The 27136-nt window shown below is 39.0% G+C and overlaps 1 protein-coding gene across 1 annotated transcript; it reads left to right on the top strand.

Annotated features, from left to right (window-relative positions):
- The first annotated feature begins 8524 nt into the window (after window positions 1-8524).
- hnrnpm (heterogeneous nuclear ribonucleoprotein M) lies at window positions 8525-26879 on the top strand. The gene is made up of 15 exons (XM_051935292.1): window positions 8525-8772; window positions 12336-12508; window positions 18562-19363; window positions 19445-19538; window positions 19618-19812; window positions 20890-21043; window positions 21802-21851; window positions 21930-21987; window positions 22067-22180; window positions 23792-23833; window positions 23948-24022; window positions 24100-24198; window positions 24329-24879; window positions 26109-26160; window positions 26321-26879. Exons 4-15 carry the CDS (start codon window positions 19473-19475, stop codon window positions 26482-26484), a joined length of 1620 nt encoding a protein of 539 aa, XP_051791252.1. The 5' UTR covers window positions 8525-8772; window positions 12336-12508; window positions 18562-19363; window positions 19445-19472; the 3' UTR covers window positions 26485-26879.
- Window positions 26880-27136: the final 257 nt, after the last annotated feature.

Below are 27136 nucleotides of genomic sequence, written 5' to 3'. Positions count from 1 at the left end.
TACAGCCAAGGGGCGGAGCCTAATGTTAAAGGTGCTGTAACGAGCCCGCCCGCACGGCACCGCAACCGACCGGGAGCAGGAAATGAAACGCAAATCTGAGAGAGCAGCAGAATGATAAGGAACCACCGTCCTCTATAATAGGGGTCGACTATGGCTGTCCGGCCGCACAGGACGTCAAGAAGGCGTACCCAGCTGCAGAAAAGAGCCGAGATGGGCGAGAATGATACGGAGTTCAGCTTACGTGAGCAATATCAGCCTCCCGACATTTAAATTAAGTGTCAACGATTGAACGATGTCAGGCTATGTAAGGCTGCTTCAACTTGATCTTTCACCAGGCTACACAGCAGGGGATTGAGCTTCACTTTACATCTGGCTAAACCGAGGGACACATAGGCTTAAAATAAGCTGTATTTTAAACCAGGACATACACACACCCCAGAATTAAATTAAACTAAACTGTGCAGAATTAATCAGGCTTCACTTTATACCAGGGTGAAGTGAGTGATGCCAGGCTACAAAAACGGCTTTTATTATACTTTACATTGGACAGAATCGAGCGACACAAGGCAATGAAAGCTTAAATTAAGCTTCTTCATCATACATTACACAAATCTGCAAAGAAATCCTTCTTTCAAAACTTAATTGTATCCTCTAAAACAGCTTTCCCCAACCTATGGGGATGAAATCCCATCCACTGAAGGCCATCTTAACGTATGGGCACAATGTTTCTGATGCCTATGTATGTTTCTGTTTCTCCTGTCAAAACAGGGGCCCCAGCACCCTGCTTTACCTGGGGAACTATGATGCTGGTAAGACGGCCCTGATCCACTGCAGTGCCGGCGCTCAGTTATTTTGTGCCCTAGGCCAAGCTTATTAGTGTGCCAACTGAATGTTCAGTAGCTAACCCTTGCAGCTGGGTTTCTGTCCACTTATGATCTGCACCCTAGGCAAATGCCTAATTTGCCTTAATGGTGGTGCCAGCCCTGGATCCACCTGCCCAATGATTGCATCATATGTGGACAGCAGCCGATCCTGAAACGGTTCCCCAATCCCTGCTCTTACGATCACTCTCAACTCACCAAGGCGGATAAGCACTGGTGATTGCCTGGGACCCACTCAGACGATGGTGCTGAACTGAGCGCCAACACCACTACCACCACCCCCATTGGTGGCAAACACATTGGCAAGTGAAAAACTAAGTCAGGGCACCACAAAGGTCAGGAAACACTACTTAAATAGAAATGCCCACCTTCTCCTCAAGTCTCTCTTAAGCCCTCCTGCTGCTAACAAATCATAATCCTTCTCTTCCTAATGACTTTGCTTCCTTTTTCTCTTCCAAAGTCACCAACATCCAATAACTGTTCAAAGACCCCAAAAACTCCTGTGACTCTCCTCTGCGTCATTCTTCTCTTTCTTCCTTCAGTACTGTAAATGAATCTGACATTTCTGACCTTGCTCTGCCACCACAGACACTCTCTACCCACACACTGGACCCCATTCCTTTACATCTTCTTTGGTTCATCTCTTTCTCCCTGATCCTCCACATCTGGGGTGTCAAACTCCAATCCTGGAATCCTTTTCATTCTAACCGTCTTCTTCATTAGTGACCAGTTTTTTTTTCTGCTAATTAACTTCTTTTGCCTTACTTTTAATTAACTTGACTCAGACCCCTTAGTTGTCCCTTTTTCCTTAATTAGCAGCCAAACAATAATGAGACACAAAACAAGCCACCACATGAGCAGCTCATCTGTGCCCACCACACAATATCTGAAAATAAAGAAGGAGGAAGGTCTCAGTAAGGTTGATCTCTCAGGTCACCAAAACTTTTTGACGATGTTCTTAGTAAAAAATTGAAAATCAGCAGTTTTGGAAATGTCTGCTGTGGCAGAATGAGAGCAGTAACAAGCCATGGAATGAAATAACGGACATCAAGAATCGGCTTCTCATAAAGAAACGGGTTGGAGTGAAACTGCTTGGAGTTTGAATCCCCAGTTTAGCTGGTCATCTGTTTACTCGTTTCACATCTCATTTCTGTTTTGCTGCCATTTAATGAAGAAAAGAATCAATTCTAACCCTAACCCTAATCCTACCCTCAATTAAAATGAAGGGAAAAGAAGTTAACTAGCAGTGAAAACTGGTCACTGATTAGGAAGAAGGTTAGAATGAAAACCTGCAGCCACTGCGGCCCTCCAGGACCAGAGCTGGACACCGAGGCTCTGCATCTCTTCTCTTTTCAATGCCTTCTTGGTATCTTTCCTCCTAACTTCAAGAAGTCTCATGTAATCCTAACTCTCAAGGAACATTCATAATTTGGTATGATATTAGGTCCTCAGATGCCTTCATTGTTTAATTCCGTTGCTAGGTCCGCTTCCTGCATTGCTAAGAGCGTGGCCTCTGATGTTGTGACCCAGGAATTGTTGACACAATGGGATAAAAGGACAGCTCTGAGTTCAAATTCTTATCTGATCTGCAGATACCAGAACTCTAAAGAACACAAAACTCTCTTTTCTGGCATGGACTTTTGGTTTTGACCCTCTTGTTTTCTCAACCACAGTCGATTATTGTCTCTCATATTGGGCTTCAGTCTTCTTTTGCCTTCTACCTTTTTTGTTTTGTTTTGTATCTTTCTGTGCATTTTGTGAATTTCCCCTTGGGATTAATAAAGTATCTATCTATCTATCTATCTATCTATCTATCTATCTATCTATCTATCTATCTATCTATCTATCTATCTATCTATCTATCTATCTATCTATCTATCTATCTATCTATCTATCTATCTATCTATCTATCTATCTATCTATCTATCTATCTATCTATCTACTCTGTCTCAATCCTTCTGCCATTAAGAATTACCCTCCTGTTTCCCACCTGCCATTCCTGTCCAAGACTCTTACCTTAGTCTACAAACAACTCTCTTCATTTCTTTCTGACAATAATCTATTAGAAACACTTCAATCTGGATTTTGCAAGGGTCACTTTACCTACCGATGATCCAAAGGTCTTAGATCTCCTGGAGATGCTTCTCTTTCCCTTGTCCTCACCCTTCTTGACCGCTCATCAGTTTTCAATACTGTGACCCATTCTCTGCTTATCTCTTGCCTTGAGAAACACGGAATTAGCGGTTCTGCTTTGGATTGATTCAAGTCATTCTCCTTGGATCAATCCTTGTGTATCGCCTGGTCTGACTCCCTGCCTTCTTTATAGAAAATTTCTATAGATGTGCCATCAACAATAAGTGTTGAGTCCACTTCTTCATTTGCTCCTTTGGCAATGTTACAGTCATATGAAAATGTTTGGGACCCCCTCTCAGCCTGCATAATAATAGACTCTACTTTCAACCAAAAAGATAACAGTGGTATGTCTTTCATTTCCATCTGAGTACTGCGGTGTTTTCTGAACAAAGATTTTTAGTGAAGCAGTATTTAGTTTTATGAAATTAAATCAAATGTGAAAAACTGGCTGTGCACAAATGTGGGTCCCCTTGTCATTGTGCTGATTTGAATGCCTGTCACTGCTCAATGCTGATTACTTGTAACACCAAATTGGTTGGATGATCTCGTTACGCCTTGAACTTCATAGACAGGTGTGTCCAATCATGAGATATAAAGGTATTTAAGGTGGTCAACTGCAAGTTGTGCTTCCTTCACTTTGACTCTCCTCTGAAGAGTGACAGCATGGGATCCTCACAGCAACTCGTCAAAAGATCTGAAAACAAAGATTGTTGAGTCTCATGGTTTAAGAGAAGGCTACAGAAAGCCATCTCAGAGGTTTAAACTGTCAGTTTCAACTGTAAGGAATGGAATCAGGAAATGGAAGGCCACAGGCACAATTGCTGTTAAACCCAGCAGGTCTGGCAGGCCAAGAAAAATACAGGAGTGGCATATGAGCAGGATTGTGAGAATGGTTACAGACAACCCACAGATCACCTCCAAAGATGTGCAAGAACATCTTGCTGCAGATGGTATATCTGTACATCGTTCTACAATTCTAAGCAATTTGCACAAAGAACATCTGTATGGCAGGTTGATGAGAAAGAAGCCCTTTCTGCACTCACGCCACAAACAGAGTCGCTTGTTGTATGACAATGCTCATTTAGACAAGCCAGATTCATTTTGGAACAAAGTGCTTTGGACTGATGAGACACAAATTGAGTTATTTGGTCATAACAAAAAGCACTTTGCATGGCTGAAGAAGAACACCGCATTCCAAGACAAACACCTGCTAGCTACTGTCAAATTTGGTGGAGGTTCCATCATGCTGTGGGGCTGTGTGGCTAGTTCAGGGACTGGGGCTCTTGTTAAAGTCGAGGGTCTGATGAATTCAACTCAATATCAACAAATTCTTCAGGATAATGTTCAAGCATCAGTCATAAAACTGAAGTTACGCAGGGGTTGGATATTCCAACAAGACAATGACCCAAAACACAGTTCGAAATCTACAAAGACATTCATGCAGAGGGAGAAGTACAATGTTCTGGAATGGCCGTCACAGACCCCTGACTTGAATATCATCGAAAATCTATGGGATGATTTGAAGCAGGCTGTCCATGCTCATCAGCCATCAAATGTAACTGACCTGGAGAGATTTTGTATGAAGAATGGTCAGAAATACCTCCATCCAGAGTCCAGATAATCATCAGAGGCTATAGGAGAACAGCGTCTAGAGGCTGTTATATTTACAAAGGAGGCTCAACTAAGTATTGATGTCATATCTCTGTTGGGGTGCCCAAATTTATGCACCTGTCTAATTTTGTTATGATGCATATTGCATATTTTCTGTTCATCCAATAAACTTAATGTCACTGCTGAAATACTACTGTTTCCATAAGGCATGTCATATATTAAAAGGAAGTTGATACTTTGAAAGATCAGCCAATGATAAACAAAAATCCAAAGAATTAAGAGGGGTTCCCAAACTTTTTTATTTGACTGTATTCCCTTTTATATATACAGTATATATATATATATATATATATATATATATATATATATATATATATATATATATATATGTATATATATATATATATATATATATATATATATATATATATATATATATATATACATATATATATATTTAATAGTTTATGATTACTTGACTTACATATTGATAACAATTCATACAAATTTGATCTTAAACAAATACGACTGGCCAGCAGATGACAGTGACTTGTTAAAGTGGGATCATCACTGCCATTGAAACCCAGACATTTAAGGGTTGCACAGGGCTGAGAGTTGTAGTAACGGGACCACGAAAGACAGAGAGAGAGAGTTCTAACCAAGACAGCTGTCACTGATCCCTCCATCTTCACGCTAATACGTTGCTGGGGTTTCTACCACATTCCTGATATGTTTTGAAGTGGTTCTACACTGTTGACGTAAAGCATTTGAGTAAGTTAGGAAAACACTATATAAATGTAATTAGGTATTAATAATAATAATAATAATATTAAATAGCACGCTGCAAAGTACAGTAGGTCTGTTGTCTTGGATGAGTGTGTTGCGGGCTGCCGCTAAGTTCGCCATGTCTGTTGCGATAATCATGGATATTTGGCGCCCTCTGCCGGATAAAAGTTTAAAAAGGATTAATGAGTTAATAAAACACTAGGGTGTTGTACTGTGTTAGCCATTGTCAATGTAGTGATAGTCAAGCAAAATGACACGTTTTTATCTGCATTATTATCAATCTTTAATTTAATATTGTTTTATGTATCATTAAGGTGCTGCTGGAGTATGTGAATTTCCCCTTGGGATTAATAAAGTATCTATCTATCTGTCTATCTATCTATTGGCTAACTAAAAAGATTACAATATGCAAGCTTTCGAGGCAACTATTGTAATCTTTTTATTTAGCCAATAAAACGTGTCATTTTTCTTGACGTCTCACTGAGTATTAACAAAAAATGTTAAAAGACACAATATACTGTAGCTGGGGATCCACAAAGGAAGAAAACAAGTCACGTATCTGAAAATAGTTTTTTTTTATTATTAAGCTTTTGTCAACCTACCAGGTGTCATCATCAGTGGAAAACGATTAGATGTACAGGAATCAAAGGCAATGTATATATAGTGAGTAGGTTTGGATTAATAAGGTGGGGTTCGGAAGGTGTTGGTCATAAAGTCTTTTTTATTGTTTGCATGTTCTTCTTTTTAAGCCTGCATAGGCTGGGTTTAAGTCCAAGTGCCTGTTAATGGCGTTTTCATTAGAGAGCTACGATTCTGACCGCTCTCTGGAACTCTTAGCATTGGCCCTGAATTTTACTTTCACGGTGTCTCGGGTTAAACGTGTGTGTCTGGTGGAACTTGCATGTGTGTAAATCAGAGACCGTGGGTCTTTCCTTCTGATGGGATTGCAAGTCTTTTAGATGTTTGTCCCTCGTATACCGCTGGGCATGCACTGCATGGAATGCTGTAAACTGTGGTTCTTGTCTCTGTGGCATTGAAAAGGACAGTCCGTAAAGTGTTTGACGGTTTGTGAGCTATTGTTTAGATGTAATCTAGTGTGCCATTTTTCCTGTATACACTACTGGTCAAATGTTTTAGTTTTTTCAGTTTTTATGGAAATGCACACAGTTTAATATCATAATGTTTTATGAATTCAAGGCATAAAACAAATAAACATCCATCCATCCATTTTCCAACCCGCTGAATCCGAACACAGGGTCACGGGGGTCTGCTGGAGCCAGTCCCAGCCAACACAGGGCACAAGGCAGGAACCAATCCCAGGCAGGGTGCCAATCCACCGCAGAACAAATAAACAATGGCAAACAAAAAAAAATAAATCAAGGAATCCTTAAGCGTACCCTTGAGACACCTTAAAAACTTGCCATCGTCCATACCAAGGCATGGGCTGGTAACATCACCTCAAGAGAGTCCCACCGAATCAACAAGCTAATTAAAAGGAAAGGCCCAGTTACAGAACACACACTGGACCTCCTGGAGGTTGTAGTGAACGAGAGAACTAAAACAAAACTGAGTGACATTTTGAACAATGCTGCACATCCTCTCCTTGACACACTAACACTGAGGACTTTCAGCCAATAATTTATTCAACAGAAGTGTGTCAAGAGACATGACGGGGGCTCCTTCATACCACCAGCAATACTCCTATATAGCGCCTCATGACTAGGACTGTTCAGTCGGATGTTTGCATTCTCTTTACTGTTCTTCCTTTTTTAGTCATTATTATGCGTGTTCTGATAGCACCACACTTCACACTGCATCACTCTTCTTTGCACATCACATATTTTGTATAAAGGTCACAGGGCCTACATGAACTCATTGGTTCCTGAAAACAAAGTTCCCACAGGAGGAAAAGCTCCTTATCTGTAACGTTATTCTCACTAGTCTCAACTGCAGTATTTGCAGCTTGTTCAAAGTACTTATTCAAATCATTATTTTATTTACTTTTCTTTACATGTCTGGTATCGTTTTCAACACAATGGGGCTTTTTGTTTCCATCTATTTTTTGCTGCACCACTGGGATCTTGTTTTGAATGACCAATCTCATCAGGGAGACTTGCTCTGCTCATGCTGCATTCACGTCAACCAGCCAGGACCCACAGTTTTCTTCTATAAATGCTTTGTATTTATGTTTGATTGGATAGGGGCAGGGGTGTGTGCTGCACAGCAGACTGATGTGGGCGCCTGTACTGTTGGTGAAAACGTGGACCTTTCCTTTTTTAAGTCATTTTTTTTTTCTCTTGCATCTGCTGCAGCTGCTTAAAAGCCCGAGGGTGCGCTCGCTCCCAATTCACCATAATGGTAGATCCAGCCATGCATATTATAGTCGTCTCTATCCACCCTCACAATATTAGACTTTATTGGATACACTGACTGAAATGCTTAATATAAAAAAATGATTTTTCAGACTCAGGAAGTTAGATGTCATTTTCTAATATTGCTATTTACTATCAAAATACTGTTTACCGCTCATTTTTTACGTGCTGTTCTTCATGAACGTTCATTGATCTTGTGTTTCGCATAACATATTATGAGGGGCACAGAAAATCCCCACCTGGGAAATTTTCTGCACACATCCTACGGTCGAAAATTTCGGATTGCTACCAGACATGGTCATTATGTTTAATATAATAGGGAAATTATAAGGTTTCGTTAGAAATTAGTTTTCTGTCCTTTTTTCATGTAGAAAACGGCTGACTGCTTCATCATCTTGTTTAAAATTGTGAATTTCCCCTTTGGATTAATAAAGTATCTATCTATCTAAACGTTTTCACGACATCTGCACTATTGTAAGTTTATACATTTGTACAGGTTTTCATTTTGCATGTAATATCTGCTTATCTATCTGATTACCTATCATATTCACATATAATGAAATTAATCTTCATATATTTCGTCTTCGTCTTCTTGGTTTTAACAGCAGGTGGCATTTCAATTCATTGGTAGTCGGATTTTTTTTTTAAGCACTTCTGCCATTTTATAAGAGCGCGCGCGTTCTTACGCTATGGCGTCACTCCCAGCATACATCGCGCGCCTATAAAAACTTACCTAACGACGCGCTTGCCGCCATTTCATTTATCTTGGAGTGGTAGTGGCTACGTTGTTCCACGGGTTTGTGTGGCAGGTTACTTTTGTTTTCATACCTCGCATCTAGGTTTGCATTTGCAACGCATTCTGTTCTCTGCGTGTCCACCCGTTTACTATTAGACTTCTAACTTTTCTAATTTAATAAGGAAGACGAAAAGAACTACGTCAAGATGTCCGCAGAGGCACCAGTTGAAAGCGCCGAGACAACTAGCCAAAGGTGGGTGTTTTATATTTGCATCATGCTTTTCTATCCATAACTTCATTTATTCTATGTAGGGACAGTGTGTCTTTTTCTGTGCGCATATTTAACTCATTTAATGAGTTTGAGTGGTGCTGAGAATAAGCGCGTGGCCCTTTCGGCAATCTCATCCATTCGATTGTTCAATAAACTAAAGCCTAGCATCAGATTGTCTTGTGCAACTACTTCATTCATTTCTGCAGGAGATCTGCAGTGTCGCCGTTCGTGTTCTCCAAAGTTTGTGTGTTTTTTTTAACTTGTGTGGGTATTTGTTTATTAAATTGGTACAAATGGAGTGCCGGCTTTTGAAGGCTGATCTGCGATCTCTTTCTGAAAAGAGGCCTTAGAGGTGAGGGGTTTCTTTGTGTCGGTGGAGGATTAAGGGCCCCGTCTAACCAAGTAATTTGTAAGAGAGGTGAGGGACCGAATGATAAACTCCAGGTCAGAATTGTCGCTGATATGACCATTTGGTGAAAATTCTGTCGCGATTAATGCGTCGCCAGGTATGTTCTCAAAGTTTCTCGCAGGCGGTGCGGAGGCCTAAAGCGTGGCTCCTGGCGCTGGTCCTCTTGTACTTGGGAACAACGGGAACAGGAATGGGCGGAGTATGAAGGATCCGTGCGAAACCTGAAGTAGTTATTATTAACGTGCATATAGAAAAAGTCATACGAGTTTCAAATGAATTATTTTTAGCAGGCATGACGTCTGTTAATTTAAAATAGGGAAATGAATGCTGGTATTTTAACTCGTTTATTTGTGAAGGCCTTATGTTAAACCATCAAATAGAAGTGATCTTTAACTGAAAGTAAAATACGCAATAACTTGTAAACATTGAAGTTTTTGTGGATCCCTGCTCACAAATGTCCTTTATGTCATTAAAAGAGCATGTAAGTTAGCTAAAAGTTCATTTTTGTTTAGAACAGAAATCTTCTCTGGTACTTTTAGACAAATATTAATTTAAATGTATAGCTAAGGCATTTTATAGGGAATGGGGAAAACATTTGGGAGATTAGTGGTAAAGGAAGGTATTTATTTGCTGTGTGGTGTTGGGGAAATACTAGAACACTAAATGGTCTGGTGCTTTGAAATAGGGTACCACAAAAGCTGCTAAATCTATCCTATTTACTGTCTTTTAAATATTAAAGTTGAGAATAGAAGTCTGTTTATAACATTTACTAATTATCTAAAATATCCATGAATGTATAATACATTCTAGAAGATTAATTAATTACAAGTAAAAGTTGGAACTTCCATCCAGTATTTGGAAATAATGGATTGTTACTTGTGATCCCAGTGTGCCAGTGTCTGGGGGGAAGAAAGCAGTAGTATTGACTTTCATCGAGTTTGTGTGTTCGTAAGAATGATTAATGCTTTGAAATCACTTGAGGTTTATTTTTGCATCTTTACATCCTTTGAGATCACCATCCTTTGAGATCACCAATATATAATATACCATTCAATTCTTCTTGGTGTCTAGTTGTGCAAGCTGATGGTCTTTTTAGAGTTCCTCCTATTTTGGCTCCCTAAGCCCAAAAAATTTGGGGGTATTTTTTTATCCATATTTTGTGCAGGAAATACACCCTTAAGGAATAAACCAGTTGGCGTCTTTAGCAAAAAAGATCAGGAATAACTTGAAGCTGGGTATCAACCGACCCCAAGGGTTACTCTTTCCACATGCCTAAATTACCAAACCCCAAGTTTTGTGAGTGTAATACTATTGTGAGTTTGCTTTTCATGATTGTGGTGTTTTGACATTTGCCAGTAGTCCACGCCCTCTGAGTGAAAGTTAAAAATGACATGTCAAGCACAAGGTCTCATTTTTTATGCACACCCTGAATTAGTGCTGCTGACACTAAAGTTTATTATAAATGGTTAGCAAAAATATGGAAAAGACAATTCAGTGATTACAGTAAGTTAACAGTACTGAAAGTATATTAAGTGATAAATTATAATAATTAGAGGATAACTAGGCTTTACAAGTATATAAATATTTGTCTGAAACTCAGTTGAAAAGGAATTCAAAGATGGAATATATGACCACAATAGCATTTGTGAATGTGGTATTTACTCATTAAAAAATTAAGTAACTTAGAGGCACAGTGGAGCTCTGCTGGTCTGTGTGGGTTCCCTCCAGGTGCATGGATTTCCTTCCACAATCCAAAGCTATTCAGGTTAAATGGATTGGGTACTAAATTGGCCCTAGTGTGTGTGTGTGCTGTATGTGCCTGTGTTCATTCTTTGATGGACTGGTACCCTGTCCAGTGATTCCTGCCTTGCGCCCCATGGTTGCCTGGATAGGCTGCAGCTCCCCCACAAGCATGCCCAGAATAAGTGTGTACTCAAATTTAATACAATGTGTAAAAGTATAATCTGCATTAACATTTTGAGTTCTACAAAAGGATGTGCTACCTTCTTGGGTGCACTTGTTGAGCTTAATTTGAAATACAAAATTGAAAGGACAACGTCCATACTTTGCTAAAGAAGCATATTTTATATTTAACGTTGTAGCTTCATGGAGTGTTTCATGCTTCAAGTTGACTGCAGTAAATCTTGATCTTTTTAAGCCAGATTTTGTGTGTGTGTGTGTGTGAGAGATCTAGCCTTTAACTTGGGTGTTGGTTTGAACATAACACACAGTCCAAATTCTTTGGCATAACAAGCACACTTTACAGCTCTTTTCCAGGTGGACTCAAGTTTGTTTAGATAAATACGCATTGTAATCATGAATAGTTTTCTCCGATTAATGATAGTTGTGTGTCATGTTTGTACATTAATAAAGTAGTACACAATTGTGCCTTATTCAAAGGTAAGAATGTGTTGTTTTTTCCCAAATTTGACATGCCTTTTCTTTATTCAAATTGCACTATATCTTGATTTAATTGCTCAAAACAAGATACGTTAAATGTTAATGGTGATTTAGTGACTGCCTTCTGTTCATATTCATCTTGATATGATCACTTGATTCTGGGTAAATTTTGTCTCTGAATAAAATGAATCTCTGACGAATTAACTGAAACCGGTTAAACAGCAGTTGAAGTAAATGTGGCGCTGTAATTTTAAGAATGGTGCCAGAAGATACGTCTGCTTGGTGGCCTTCTGGCCAAGGTTTATGGTAATTATCTGTGGATAAAGTCAAATTTACTGCTGATTAAAATAAGAAATTCACTGTGCCAAATATTTACACTGTTTTTTTGTTGGAGTAAGTGATTACGTCTATCGTAGATTGAATTTTTCATTCCTGTACATGCTTTCTATCTGCACCTTTGTGAAGTGTTTGTATATGTCCATAGTTTAATCATGACCCTAAAATAAAAAATGACCAAAAACTTGAGTTAGGCTTTGGGCCTCAATAAGAAGGTGGAACACGTTTTAAGACAACAAATATGAACTTGAAGCTTTGCTGAAACAGATTCAAGAGCCTTTTTTCATCAGGGTTCAGGTATTTGTTGAATATGAAAAATGATCCATGTTTAAATGTTAGTTTAATCCCACAAACTCCAATTTAGGATCCTGGATTCAATATTTTTTTTTTTTTTTTACAGTGAGGTGAATGGCAAACCAAATGAGAGTCGGAAAGAGAGGCCTCAGAAGCGAGGAGGTGGCAACACCCGTTTTGAGCCCTACTCAAATCCATCCAAAAGATATCGAGTTTTTGTCAGCAACATCCCTTTTGATGTCAAGTGGCAGTCTTTGAAAGATTTAATGAAGGAAAAAGGTAACGTTGGCATCTGTGAATTCTGTGCCATCAACTCTGAGGAGTATAACACTAGTTAAGTGTTTTGTACATTGAACATTTAGTTTCCAGAGTTCTGGATTTGCAGTATTATGTACCATCTTTTGATGTGATGGATCTGTTTTTGGTGCAGATGGAAGTGTTTAGAAGAGTGGTGGCTTTTTTTCATGCAGTTTTACCTGTTAGAATCCAAGCTAGTCTCATATATTTGTGCCGATCTATAAAATGTAATAGTCGGACTGTAGCAAAGTGTACTGATTGTCTGAAGTTTAAGTATTATAATAATGGATGTTTTATTGTAGATGGGAATTCCAAAAGAAATCTGTAGAAAAGCCAAGCAAAATGACACCTTTTATTGGTTAACTAAAAAGATTATAATATGCAAGCTTTCGAGGCAACTCAGGCCCCTTCTTGCCTGAAGAAGGGGCCTGAGTTGCCTCGAAAGCTTGCATATTATAATCTTTTTAGTTAGCCAATAAAAGGTGTCATTTTGCTTGGCTTTTCTCTACATTCATAATGGCTAACACGGTACAACACCCTAGTACTAACAGAAATCTGGACACTTAAATATAACTTTCTCCTGTTAGTCTTCTGTTTTAGTCGGTTGGAAACAAGTTAATTTTAAAATGGTGGTCACATCTTTGAGTTAATTCAATTGCATGGCCTCCTGTAGGTTTACTTTCCAATGGATTATTTTGAGTGGGATTAGAATTGGAGCCATCTAGTCTGGTGTTCCTCCTGTAGTAAGATGGAATCCTCAACACTGTTAGCCTGAGCATCTAGTGGCACTTTCCAGTACTGTTTAGAGCAGGGGTAGGCAACGTCGGTCCTGGAGTGCCACAGTATGTGCAGGTTTTTGTTCCAACCCAGTTCCTTAACGAGAACTCAATTATTGCTGATGAAGCACATATTGCTTAAGTGACATTTTAATGCTTCATTTTAGTGGTCTCGCTTGTTAAGGTTCTCCAACCTTAATTGCTTATTTCAATCTTAAACTGCTGCATTCAGTGTTTTAATTGCTCCTTATTAGCAATAAGATGTAAAAGACAAAGCAGCCAGCAGTTCTCCAGCTAGCTTTTTTCCAATTACATGTGTGTTCATCATGCATGCACGGTTTGATTTAATAAAACACTTAATAGAAAAATGTGACAGACTGAAAATGATCTGTTTTAGGCTTCAAATCATTTGGATGATAACCTTGGAAAGGAAAAAAATCTACGATATAAAAGCCTTACATTGCACAGACTAACAAGCCATAAAATTAAATAAGGTCTGAGATTGGCAATGATTGGTTTCTAATTAAGCAATTGGGTTGAATGAAAACCTGTAGCCACTGCGGCTCACCAGGACCGACATTGCCTACCCCTGTTTTACATCTTATTGCTAATAAGGAGCAATTAAAACACTGAATGCAGCAGTTTAAGATTGAAATAAGCAATTAAGGTTGGAGAACCTTAACAAGCGAGACCACTAAAATGAAGCATTAAAATGTCACTTAAGCAATATGTGCTTCATCAGCAATAATTGAGTTCTCGTTAAGGAACTGGGTTGGAACAAAAACCTGCACATACTGTGGCACTCCAGGACCGACGTTGCCTACCCCTGGTTTAGAGGATATGCCTTGGACACTAAAACAGTATACACATTGTAACATCATAGTTGTTGGCTCAAGGTGTCAATAATTTTATGGCACTTGACACTGATCGGCATTTCAGTGTTTTGAACTACTTTAGTTTTGCATATGTTGCAGTTTAAGGTTTGTAATTGGTAATTTATTTATAAGGCTTTTATACTTTTTGCATTACAACTACTCTTTGTAACAATTTCAGTTTCTGTCTTGGAATACATTTATTGTGTCTGGACCTTTAATGTAAAAGTGTGAGTAAATAGTTTAAGGCATTATGTTTGTGTTATTGCAATTCATATGAAGTTGTGTTTTTAGTAACCAGAAGAGAATTTGATTTATCTGTAATGATCTATATCCTGAGTGTTTCAGATTTGAAAATCGGGCATTCCTATAGTGAAAGCACATTAATCTACTGAAGTGGTTAATCTGTCAAATGTTAATTTGTATATAGGATGGTAATTAATGCATCAAATATGACTATCCCTTGTGTAGTGATATCTGTGTAATTTTTTTAATGTTCTTGGCATATTCCATTTTGTGTTCTTAAAGCATAGTTCGGGCTTTTGGACAGGCACGTTATGGTGGTTCTTTCTTTATAAAGCCTCATTTTGGGACCTCTAGGATGTTTACTTGCTCAATGGCGCAAAGGTGTATTCTGTGTGGTTCCAACTTGACACTTTCTGAGTGAATGGCTTTATGCATCATGGGTCTCTACCTACAGTTAGGTCCATAAATATTTGGACAGACAACTTTTTTCTAATTTTGGTTCTGTACATTACCAGAATGAATTTTAAATGAAATAACTCAAATGCAGTTGAAGTGCACACTTTCACCTTTACTTCAGTGGGGTGAACAAAACGATTGCATAAAAATGTGAGGCAACTAAAGCATTTTTTAACACAATCCCTTCATTTCAGGGGCTCAAGAGTAATTGGACAAATTAAATAACTGGAAATAAAATGTTCATTTCTAATACTTGGTTGAAAACCCTTTGCTGGCAATGACAGCCTGAAGTCTTGAACTCCTGGATATCACCAGATGCTGGGTTTCCTCCTTTTTTAATGCTCTGCCAGGCCTTTCCTGCAGCGGCTTTCAGTTGCTGTTTGTTTGTGGGCCTTTCTGTCTGCAGTTTAGTCTTCAACAAGTGAAATGCATGTTCAGTTGGGTTAAGATCAGGTGACTGACTTGGCCATTCAAGAATTTTCCACTTTGCTTTAATAAACTCCTGGGTTGCTTTGGCTGTATGTTTTGGGTCATTGGGCGGCATTTCATGATACAGATGGACAATCGATTTGACTGCATTTAGCTGGATTTGAGCAGACAGTATGTCTCTGAACATCTCAGAATTCATTTGGCTGCTTCTGTCCTGTGTCACATCATCAATAAACACTAGTGTCCCAGTGCCACTGGCAGCAATGCACGCCCAAGCCATCACACTGCCTCCACCATGTTTTACAGATGATGTGGCATGCTTTGGATAATGAGCTGTTCCACGCCTTCTCCATACTTTTTTCTTGCCATCATTCTGGTAGAGGTTGATCTAGGTTTCATCTGTCCAAAGAATGTTTTCCCAAAGCTGTGCTGGCTTTTTTAGATGTTCTTTAGCAAAGTCCAATCTAGCCTTTCTATTCTTGAGGCTTATGAGTGGCTTGCACCTTGCAGTGCACCCTCTGTATTTACTTTCATGCAGTCTTCTCTTTATGGTAGACTTGGATATCGATACGCCTACCCCCTGGAGAGTGTTCACTTGGTTGGCTGTTGTGAAGGGGTTTCTCTTCACCATGAGAATGATTCTGCAATCATCCACCACTGTTGTCTTCCGTGGACGTCCAGGTCTTTTTGCGTTGCTGAGTTCACCAGTGCTTGCTTTTTCTCAGGATGTACCAAACTGTAGATTTTGCCACTCGTAATATTGTAGCAATTTTTCAGATGGGTTTTTTCTGTTTTCGCAGCTTAAGGATGGCTTCTTTCACCTGAATGGTGAGCTCCTTTGACCACATGTTGTCTGTTCACAGCAAAATCTTCCACATGCAAGCACCACACCTCAAATCAACTCCAGGCCTTTTATCTGCTTAAGTGATAATGATATAACTGACTTGCCCACACCTGCCCAAGAAATAGCCTTTGAGTCAATTGTCCAATTACATTTGAGCCCCTGAAATGAAGGGATTATGTTAAAAAAAAAAAAAATGCTTTAGTTGCCTCACACTTTTATGCAATCGTTTTGTTCACCCCATTGAATTAAAGCTGAAAGTCTGCACTTCAACTCCATTTGAGTTGTTTCATTTAAAATTCATTGTGGTAATCTACAGAACCAAAATTAGAAAAAAGTTGTCTCTGACCAAATATTTATAGACCTAACTGTAGTTCAGATCCAGTAATACCTTAAAATATCAGTTTCACTTTTGGTAAATGTTTTCTGAACTAATTTTCTCCATATGGCTAAGCTGTTGATTGGGTGGAATTTTTCAAGCTCAAATCTTATTCATATACCAATGGCATAACTTTCTTTAACGTTTTAATATGATGTGCTCTGTGTCTGGTTAAGACGTGTTTTATAGCTGCCTGACATAACTCATTTCAATTAAACTTGTCATTAATGTAGCATCTAGGAGATGTATGGCAACTGCTGTATGTGTTTTAAGCCACTTATACAAACTAACTTGTAAGGAGGATTTTTGTGCTGTTTGCCTCTTTCTTTAGTAGGTTCCCTGGAGACATTTATGGATGCGATACTGGAATGCAAAGTATTAATATTTAACTTTCTTGGCATTAAGATGGACTGACTTGACCTGCAGCAGTGTGCTGGTTAGAAAGTGTGCCATCAGTGGGGATCATGCTGGTCCTTCCTGGGATACTGAAGCGAGTTAACCCTGGAGCACCATTTGGGGATCAACAACACTCGTGATCGCAACTGATTTTGCAGCCCATCTTGATTTCATACCTGGAATTGTGAAGCTTTGGCAGTCATTTTAAATATTTCCTTTACAAATAGTGGCTTATTTCATGCCGAGGAGTTTAGTTTATTGAAGGTATTTTGGCATCCTTTCTGGGCTTTAGTGGATTAGTGTTCCACAGATAAGAATGCCAAGAAAAGAGTGGCCAAATAACCACAGTTTATTCTGCTTATCGTATGTCTTGTAAATGTGAAATATTTCTTTGACCAATCTTGTTTCAGTCGTGACCAGGAGTGGTTTTTTCATCACTGGCACATGAACTGTGATCTGGCTGATTTATTTTTCTTTCAGCCTGAAGGCTTTATCTTGGCATTGTGGTAGAGTAGCTAAAGGTTCTGTGGTGTTAAAATTAAGCTTTCTTTTTTTTAGGTTACACCACATTTATTACAGTGCCTGACTGAAATCCCAATGCCATGCCATGAAGCCACATTGGCAAATTGTTAATTTTCTCTTGAAATGTTGTCTTTGGTGTAGGAGGAGTGGGTGGAGGTACAGGTCTACAAAGAAAGATTGCTTCCTGCACTTGTCTGAAACTTAGCAGCTCCTAGTCTGGAGTTTTATGAAGTCATCTGTTGTTTGACTGCTTTCTTTTAAAGCTTGTTGTTCGGTATATCAGTGTTTCGTTTCCTTGGCCCTTGAAGACCACTGACATGTTCTCCTATTAATTTAAGGCCAGCTTTCTATAGTTTTGATTTTTTTGGGGGTTAATTTGACAAAACGTGGTTCTGTGTGTTTACTCAAAAGAGCGTATTGATAATTAAGACCACACCTAATATTGCAGCAGTTTTCACTGACCACCCAGTGACAAATAAAACAATGCTGTAGTAAACTTCTGATTTTGAGGCCTCTTAGAAGTTCACAGTCAGTGGTTTCCTAGGTCCAGAGTTGTGGAGCGCTGGTTTTATATATAGTAACAAACTTCTCTGTGACTCTTGAGGGTTTGCTTACTTTTGAGGAAGACAAAAGTCTGGGTATTTGCGTTTTGGGCCATTGTCACCTGTGTTACGGTAAATCACTTGGCAGTCAGACCTGGTGTGCAGTGTTTGAAGTGGCTTTTGTAGCACTTGCAGACAGTATCTTGGAATTGTGGGTACAGGGTACCATGATTATTTGACACACATGGGCCCTACCTTAAGGCCACCGTCTAAGAAAGTGGTCCTTGCTCACAAATAGGTTGTGGATTTTCAAATGAATTGGCCTCTGTTGATGTATCAATTGTTCATTGGTGTAGATTTATGCCAAGGGAGGTGACTTTTTGAACTCCTGGACATGTGCACCAATTCTTTGTACACCTGTACCACCAGTGTTGGTAGCTGAGGTATCGCAGAAGGCCCAGGCCTCTTAAACTGAAGCGTGGTGCTCATCGCAAGGTTGTCGATGTCTTTTCTAAATCCCCATTGTTTTCTTGGCTTCTCTCCCTTGGTGTGTGTCGTCTGGAATCTGATTTGTAGTGGGTGAGGTAACATACGTGGAGCACTTAATGGACGCAGAAGGCAAGTCGAGGGTAAGTGAAAGATGGACGTTTTTATGTTCGTAAGTTTGAGCTTTTTCTTTTACTTTTAATGTATGGATTCAATGGCTTTGTAGTTTGAGGCACATCATACACAGCTATAAAACTTAAGGTTTTGTGCCTTTGTCTCATTAAGTTTACACGCTTGCGTGTGGTAAATTAGGGGTGCTGTACAGGCACGAGATCAATGTTCTCCAGTTCTTGGGGTAAGACCCCCGGGTAAAGTCCCAATTGAACATCCATATTCTATACTGGTCCTTAATTGTATATTGACTTGCAAGTGATCTCCAACATAGGTGGTGTTAAGTTGTTGTATTGAGTCTGGATTTTTATATTTAATTAAGATACTCCTAATGTCCTCCTGTTAAGATAGTCATTATTGCTTTTTGCCTTTTTGGTTTGTATGAAGGTATTAGTGATTATGGATTTTTATGTTAAATCCATTTGTGCATGTCTGAGATGGTGGTTGGACCAGTTGGGGGATTGTAATGGTTGATACAGTGGAAGAAGCAGTTAATTGTTTAGTTCTGTAGTAATTGGCAGTCAACTGATTGAAATTGCATGTTTCTAGGCTGCAGGAGGAGGTTGTAAAAGTATGAAAGGAGGTGACATTTCCAAAGGTTTATGCATATCTTTTTGGTGCTAGTTTTTAGCAATCTCTCAATAATTTGTCTAATGTTTGGTGTTTTGTTTTATTTTATATCTCCTCCCTTGGCCTTCTTCCTTTGATTCCAGGGCTGTGCGTAAGTAATTTTAGACTTCTTGTGTCTAAGTGTAATGTATATTAAGCCTTGTCCTCTGCTGACCAAAATGACCTTTTACAGGGTGGTTGAGTTCAGAACTGAGGAGCTCATGAAAAAGGCAGTGGAGACAGTACACAAGTACAACATGAATGGCCGTCCTCTTAAAGTGAGAGAGGTAAGACTCCAGACAGTGGATTGTTAAAGTTTAGAACAAACAGTAATTTTGAAGTATTCACTTTTTCCCTACTTTTCAGGATCCTGATGGGGAGCTTGCACGCCGGGCAGCTCAGAGAGCAGGAGGAGGGCAATCTGGAGGGATGGGTATGGGTCCTAATATGACACCACTGACCAATATTCCTCCTAGTCTTCAAAACAATCCAAACATCCCCAGTGAGATTATTCATGCGCTACAGGCTGGGAGACTTGGTAGTACCATTTTTGTTGCCAATGTAAGTCTGTCTTGACTTTGAGTGCTTATGTTTATGAAAGTTTTATTTCTGCAGGATGTATACAGATCATTAACTAAGGCTTGTTTTAAAGCTGGATTTTTGTCAATTTTCATTATTTTTAAGCTTGTAGACCTTTTTTAAATATACAGAGTAGATGCATCTGCTTTTACATTTAAGCAAATATTGTTTAATTCTACATTTTTCCTGTTTTTTTGGCTGTTCGCTATCCAGAATAGAAAGGTCAATTCATAAAAGTGGCTACTGGTGAAACTGAAAATTGATGATAAAATTAAACATGTCATCATTTTTGAAGACTTTCAAATTTTACCAACATATATGATGCAGTCTAGATCAAAGGGTTTGTCTTGGAGGAACAGAATCATAGTCTGTAGCATTTGATCTGTCCCCAAAGTTAAATGTAAATGTTGAAATTTTTTCCCTGTTGGTGGGTTGTTGAAAATTTGCATAGGACTGTTTCTGCTATCTTGCTTCTGAGTGACTTTGGTTGGAATCTTAAGAGCTATACTGAAAACATCTCCCCCTTTCTGTAACATTGGAATTAGTTGCCAAGCCTTTTTAACAGAATATTCTATTCCTTTTTTAATCATGGTGTTAAAAGGTTTCTTTACAAGTAAGCTGCAGGAGCCCAAAGTCCTAATATACTAAAGATGGAAAAAGTAAAATCACTTCATCACTGGATGATATGACACTTGCATTCAGAAACTGGAGGAGCAATAACAAGGCAGTGCCCTATAGTAACAGTTCTGAGACAGTTTATTTGAAGGTGGGCATTGTTGCATAAAGCGTAGTTTGTCAGATTTAGACTTTTAATTACTCTTGTTCACATTCTGTAGTAAATGAGATTTAATGCACAAGGAAAGCACTGGGCTTGATTAGGGTAAATGTTAGTCAGAGATGTACTTGCAGCCTCCTCATATTTTTGTTATTTGCCTTAATCATTACAGCCATGTACCTATTTTTAAGAATACAAAACTGATTCAGCATAACTTGAGTACACCTTGGTATGATTTACCTGTGTAAGTAGCATTAACATGTTTGTTCCTTTGTGTTCTGTAGCTTGACTACAAAGTTGGTTGGAAAAAACTGAAAGAAGTCTTTGGCATGGCTGGAAATGTGGTACGAGCAGATATATTGGAAGACAAGGATGGGAAGAGCAGAGGAATGGGCACAGTCACATTTGAGCAGTCACTTGAAGCTGTTCAGGCAATTTGTATCCTTTTGGTGTCAAATGACCTGGTGTTCTAAAGCTGTTGGGTTAATGTGTAATTGTATTTGGGGTATTTAAATTGTACATTAAAGTAAATGCCCATGTTGTACTAGATACTCGCAACCACAGGTAATACTGTAAACCCATAAAGATGTACATATTTACCAAAACTCTTTACTACAGTGGGGTCTGTTTAGGAAGGGGAATTTAAAAAGCAATCCAGTGAAAGGAGGGTTACTTTTGTAGCAACAAATTAGGAATCTGGATCATTCTGCAGAGTGAAAAACAAAACTAAGAATGTTAACTAATGTAGAAAATTGATAATGTTTATGTAGTACAGTAGCAGCTGTTAACTGATAACTGATGTGTAGACAGTGGGGTTAACATGTTGCGATTTTTAGTAAGCGACATTGATACGTTTAATAGAGCAGTTTACATTTATTTTGTGCTCTGGTTTATTTTGCTGTTGCTGTTACTGATTTATGTGAAAGTAAAACATTTTAAAGGTTTTGTTAGCGATCAGCCATTTTCATAATGTATTTGTATTTGTGTGGTGCAAATGTTTGAGGTTGAAATATAGTGGTTTTGTTTTAGGGGAATGGATAACTTACTTTCAAACTAGCTGTTCAGATGGCAGCAATGTTGTATTTCAAAGTATTGTGTTAACGTGAATTGGCATGGCGATAAGGGTCATTTTGAGTAGTGCTGGTAAATAACTTGCAGCCTCCTCGTATTTTTGTTATTTGCCTTAATCATTACAGCCATGTTTAATGGACAACAGCTATTCAACAGACCTATGCATGTCAAGATGGTAAGTGTTGCTTTGCTCAGAGTATCTTGCAGGGTTTCTAAATAAAGTATTTCTTGATGCTCAGTTGTGTCTTTACAGGATGAAAAAGCAGTGGTTAAAGGAGACTTCTCCTCTCAGGACAGATCATCACTACCTCGTAAGTGTTTGGCAATATGTTGTGGCTCAGCTATTAAGGTGCCATTTATCTTAGTAATCCTCCTTTAATCTCTTTGTAGATGGACTTGGTGGTATTGGAATGGGTTTAGGACCTGGTGGACAACCCATTGATGCAAATCAACTCAGATCAGGAGCAAGTAGTATTGGCAATGTTATGGGTCCTGGAAGTGGAGGCAAGTCTACTAATCTGGAATTATACAGGGGTGGGCAAAAGTAGGTTTACAGTTGTATGGAAAAAGACATGCAGGTTATGATTATTAAGATAGCTTTATTAACTCGATACCCTTATGAAGGAGACAAATACAATCTTTTATATATCTCTTCTGGTTTGTCCTGCTTCCACTTCAAAACCGGTCCCACCCACACGCAGCTGACTCGGCATTTCTTGATTCCTATTCGTCCTCTTCATGTCATGCACTATACTAGCCTGCTGAGCGTAATACATCCAACAAGTACTCGAGGTGCTGCCGCAACGGTAAAGTAGCTTTACCACCTTTGCGGGAGCCACCTGCGTCTTTACAACAGCTTCTTACACAGCAAACATCAGAAGCTAAAAATGATCATGAACACATTTGAGAATACAACTCTTCTCTAGCGTTTGCTTCCATGGGTGCACAGATAACTCAACCTCCTGGCCACAGACAATTCGGTTTTAAAATACACGGGCAAATTTATCACCAAATCTCTCCACCATATGCTAACACTTCTACCTCTCCAGGATATGGACAGTTGTATGTTTTTGACAGAGCGCAAGATACTGAAGTACACTTACAAAATAAAGCAAACTCTGCATGCAGCGAAAATGTACTTCTCCAGCTAGATTCCATGCTCTGAACTATCAACCCCTTCGCTAAATCATACAAACACATGCATGAAATCGCTCAGTCCAAACAGCATCTGTATGAAGGAAAACCCTAGGCAGGATTTACGACGATACAATGCCCCGACATTGCAGTGATTTTCGTCGGAGAAGATGGCGAAACGCCTGCCGAAAGGAACATTTGCATCTATCCCATAGGCAACTCCTGTAAACCGATTTCCACGCTCAATATGAATTGCGATCCTATGGTTTCCCGCTTTTATTCCCCTACGGAGACATTGGCTGGCACAAGGATTTAAATGTTCCCGATAAAAAGTGCCAAGTGAATAAGGCTTACTCGATGCCAATTTTACGCATACAGATTAGCAATGAGGAATACATGTAGTATTTTGCACTCCAGCGGCAAACTATTCCAACAGTACGTCGTAGACGCGTATGTTAAAACAGGGCGCGCGTCTCAATTCTCGGATTGCATCAACAAGATCTGTGCATGGAACTATCAGACGCACTGCAAGCAAACGCTGAAAGTAACGTACGTGTAGGCAAAATGATCATATTACCGTCCACATTTCCAGGAAATCCAAGATACATACAACAAAACTATCAGGATGCCATGGCCATAGTACGTAAATTCGGAAAGCCTGATTTATTTATCACTTTCACATGTTATCCTGCTTGGCCGGAAATTCTACATGCACACTGCATCTTTCAAGAAGTATTTATTTCTTGATTTCTGAATTCCTTACTCACCATTTTCCATTCCTATTCTTACACCGCCGTATGGTACAGCGTGCGTCGGCTAGTTAATAAGTAATACAAGAAACTTTTTCACATATTCATAACTGTAAGCCTACTGTTTGGCCACCCCTGTTTATTTGAATGCTTGTCTGCCCCATCTGGAGTCATTCAAGTTTCTTTTGGGATTGAATGCATGTTTGAATACTGGTACTTTTTATTTTTGCAGGCATTGATGGAATGAACTATGGTGGCATGGGACGGTTGGGAGGTATGGTGTGTTTTTTTGTTTTTTTTTTTAATCTGTTGCATCTGAGCAGAGAATGTTGGTAGTTTGGTAGATTACTTGGTAATAGGTACTTTCTGGATGTTTTTAAATTCCTAGGCATGGACAGCTCCTTTGGAGGTGTCATGGGTGGAATGGATCGCTTTGGTCCAACAGGAATGGGACGGATGAATGGTAAGAATATATAATTTTTTTTTTAAATCCCTGGTGTGTTTTTTTTTTTTTTTTGTTTAAATCTTTTTTGTTTTTAGAGATGGAACGTGGACTAGGTGGAGGCTTTGATCAGAACTTTAGCAGAGGTGATGTTGGCATGTCAAGAGGTTTTGGCGATTCATTTGACAGAGGTATAGGTTAGTCAGTTTTACTTTCTTCTGGACAAATTTTTTCCCCATTTTTGTAATCAATTGCTTTCCAGTACCTAAAAAATTGGATTTTTTTTTTTTTTTTTAAATCTAACAAATGCCTGTTTTAATTCCATAGGTAGCTCGATGAGTATGGAGCGGATGGGATCTAGTATGGACAGGATGAGCTCAGGAATGGATAGGATGCAAGGACTTGACAGAGTTGGAATGGGAATTGATCGAATGGACCGTGTTGCTGATATTGATAGATTAGGCTCTGGTTATGATCGGTTGAGCTCTGGGATGGATAGAATGGGGCCTGGGATGGATCGGCTTGGTTCTGGCCTGGATCGTATGAGCTCTAGCATGGACCGTCTTGGCCCAGTTGGATATGATCGTTTAGGCCCTTCTGGCATGGAGCGAATGGGGTCTGGAATGGATTACATGGCTCCAATGGGCATGGATCGAATGGGTTCTGGAATGGATCGAATGGGTGCCAGCTTTGACAGAGTTGGTGGCATGGGAATGGACCGCTACCCGGCAACAGGATTGGACCACATGGCCTCAGTGGGAGCAGGATCTGGATTTGATAGGTCTGCTGATATGGATCGTGGTGGCTTTGGTGCTGGCGTAGCAGCTTCTGGCGCTGGAGCAAACCCTCGAAAGGGATGCCAAATTTTTGTCAGAAATGTAAGTACACATACCTTTTGACACACGTTCTCTACAACATTCAGATGATTTTTAATGCTGCGTAAACCAAATAGCCATAATGCAGTAATTACATTGATGCTTGCTAGTGTAGTCTTCCCAATCAGTGGAAACTTAAGTGAGCATTTGCTGCCTAGTAATAGTTTAGCTTCTTTGGACATATTGTATATAGGACCTGGAGAAACTTCTAAGTTGATCATACCGAGAATTAATGGTTTTGTTCACACTTTGGGTCACCTGGCAACTTCCCGGGTCATTTAATATTCATTCAGAAGAATGAACATGGGACTAATTAAATTGTCCAACTCTGGACAAACTGTGTGAAGGATAAACTTAAATTAGAAAGTTATACAGTCTAGAGGGTGTGCATGCAGATGTTAGTGCATTTTTGCTGTTCCTTAAAACTGCATAAAGATTGACTTACTGAGTTAATGAGCACACGAATTTTCACTTCAGCTTTGCTGTTTATTGAGCTGTGGAAAGTGTCTACTGGAGCTGCAGCCTCTTCTTCGGTGACTGGGCTCTGGTTTTATCCTTGGCTTGAATGGAAAGTTTTTCGTTCATCCATTTTACAGCGTTTTCCCAGATTAAGTTAGGACTTGTACCCCTTGCAAGACTCTGCTGTTATGTTTATGATGACTTTGGCCATTGTGATTTGCACTAAGTCTGCCTTCCTTCTCACAGATACAGATTTTTTTTTTGGCTTTGAGATGGGCGAGAATTTTGCTTATACGATTATATTGAAAGTTTCATTTTGAAAGGTTTAGTGTTCGAGTTAAACTAAATATATGCAAGTTTGATTATAGTACAATGCAAAGGAGTCATGAAAGTAAAAGCAACTTCAGTGTATTATACCTTTTCTGAAGTCTAGTGATTAGCTTCTTAAATTGTGTATCGTGTAGTATGTATGTTACATGCTGGAACTGAATTTCACTCGAGTAAATTTGGGACTTCAAGATGCAATAAAAAAAATCCAGAAGTACAAATGTACTTGACGGGCTCCCTGTGCTTAAATGCACTATGCAAAATAGTAGTTTATTGTATGTGCAGAGATTGCTCATACATGGTTGTGGTGACTGTGGATCCAAGATGTGTAAAATATTCAGAATATAAGGTATTTACAAACTAGCAAAGTGCAACATTGTTCAATTAAATGAGAGATGGGTAGACTCTGTAGCTAATGATTTTTCATACTTTTTTCTTCCTTTTAGTTGCCATTTGACTTCACTTGGAAAATGCTTAAAGACACTTTTAACTCTTGTGGTAAGTTTGCATCTGGTTTCTGATCATAGACTTGGGTGCTTAGACCACTGGTATTGTCTGATACTGTCAAGTGTGTGTATTGTGTTTATATCCCTGAAAGCTTGTTTTCACTTTGTGTTCAGCTCATTGAAATGTCCTCCCTTTTTCTGTCTTTCCTTAGGTCATGTACAGTATGCAGATATCAAAATGGAGAATGGCAAGTCAAAGGGCTGTGGGGTTGTTCGTTTTGAGAATCCTGAAACTGCAGAGAGGGCCTGCAGACTCATGAATGGAACAAAGTTATCTGGCCGTGAAATTGATGTTCGAATTGACAGAAATGCATAAAATGTTCTAATATTGTCCAGTTCTATCCGCTGTTTCAGATTTGAACTATGTTGGATTCCCTCCCCATCCATGAATTGTTTTTAATGACCAAACATTTGAGTTAAATTTTTATTTCTACCATCTTTTAAATGGAAAATGTTTACTAGTGTTTTTTTTTGTCAAGTGATGAGTTAAAAGAATTTCAGTTTTGTCAATGTTGTGTGGTGGCTTTTTTCAAGGTGAAAATTGATTCAACTTTTTGTATTTAGCAGACTAGATATTGAACCTTTTGAACTTGAATGGCTGCCCTTGCCTTCATGCTCTTAGGAATTTTTAGTCTCTTTGCATAAAAATATTTACCAGATTAAATCTTCTATATTGGGTGCATTTATTAAAGATACCTGATCTGGATCACATGCTGTCTTTGTCTGCTTTTTGCACTCCCAGACTCCCCAAAAATTAGAATATTTGTGTTAGACTACTCATACGTGGCAAAAGATGTACCAGTTTATAAACCCATTTGTGCAAGTGCCCACTATTAAACAAGGGCATATGTTACACCGGTACTATGCTGGAGCTCAGTGACCAATTGGGCTCTAGTATAGTTGGAGTTTTGGTGAAGCAGCTTTATGGGTTTTGAACTTTTGAGCAGGTCCAGCCAAAGTCAGATGCT

The sequence above is a fragment of the Erpetoichthys calabaricus genome, chromosome 12 (assembly GCF_900747795.2).
Source record: "Erpetoichthys calabaricus chromosome 12, fErpCal1.3, whole genome shotgun sequence".
In the NCBI taxonomy this organism is placed as follows: domain Eukaryota; kingdom Metazoa; phylum Chordata; class Cladistia; order Polypteriformes; family Polypteridae; genus Erpetoichthys; species Erpetoichthys calabaricus.
This window is presented reverse-complemented; position numbering and strand designations above follow the sequence as displayed.

Bases quoted from the DNA above. Each gene is read 5' to 3' on its own strand.
- hnrnpm (XM_051935292.1), top strand. From the start codon at position 19,473: ATGAAAAAGGCAGTGGAGACAGTACACAAGTACAACATGAATGGCCGT. The intron at 19,813-20,889 runs GTAAGTCTGTCT...TGTGTTCTGTAG, and splicing joins GTACCATTTTTGTTGCCAAT to CTTGACTACAAAGTTGGTTG. The intron at 21,044-21,801 runs GTATCCTTTTGG...TAATCATTACAG, and splicing joins TGAAGCTGTTCAGGCAATTT to CCATGTTTAATGGACAACAG.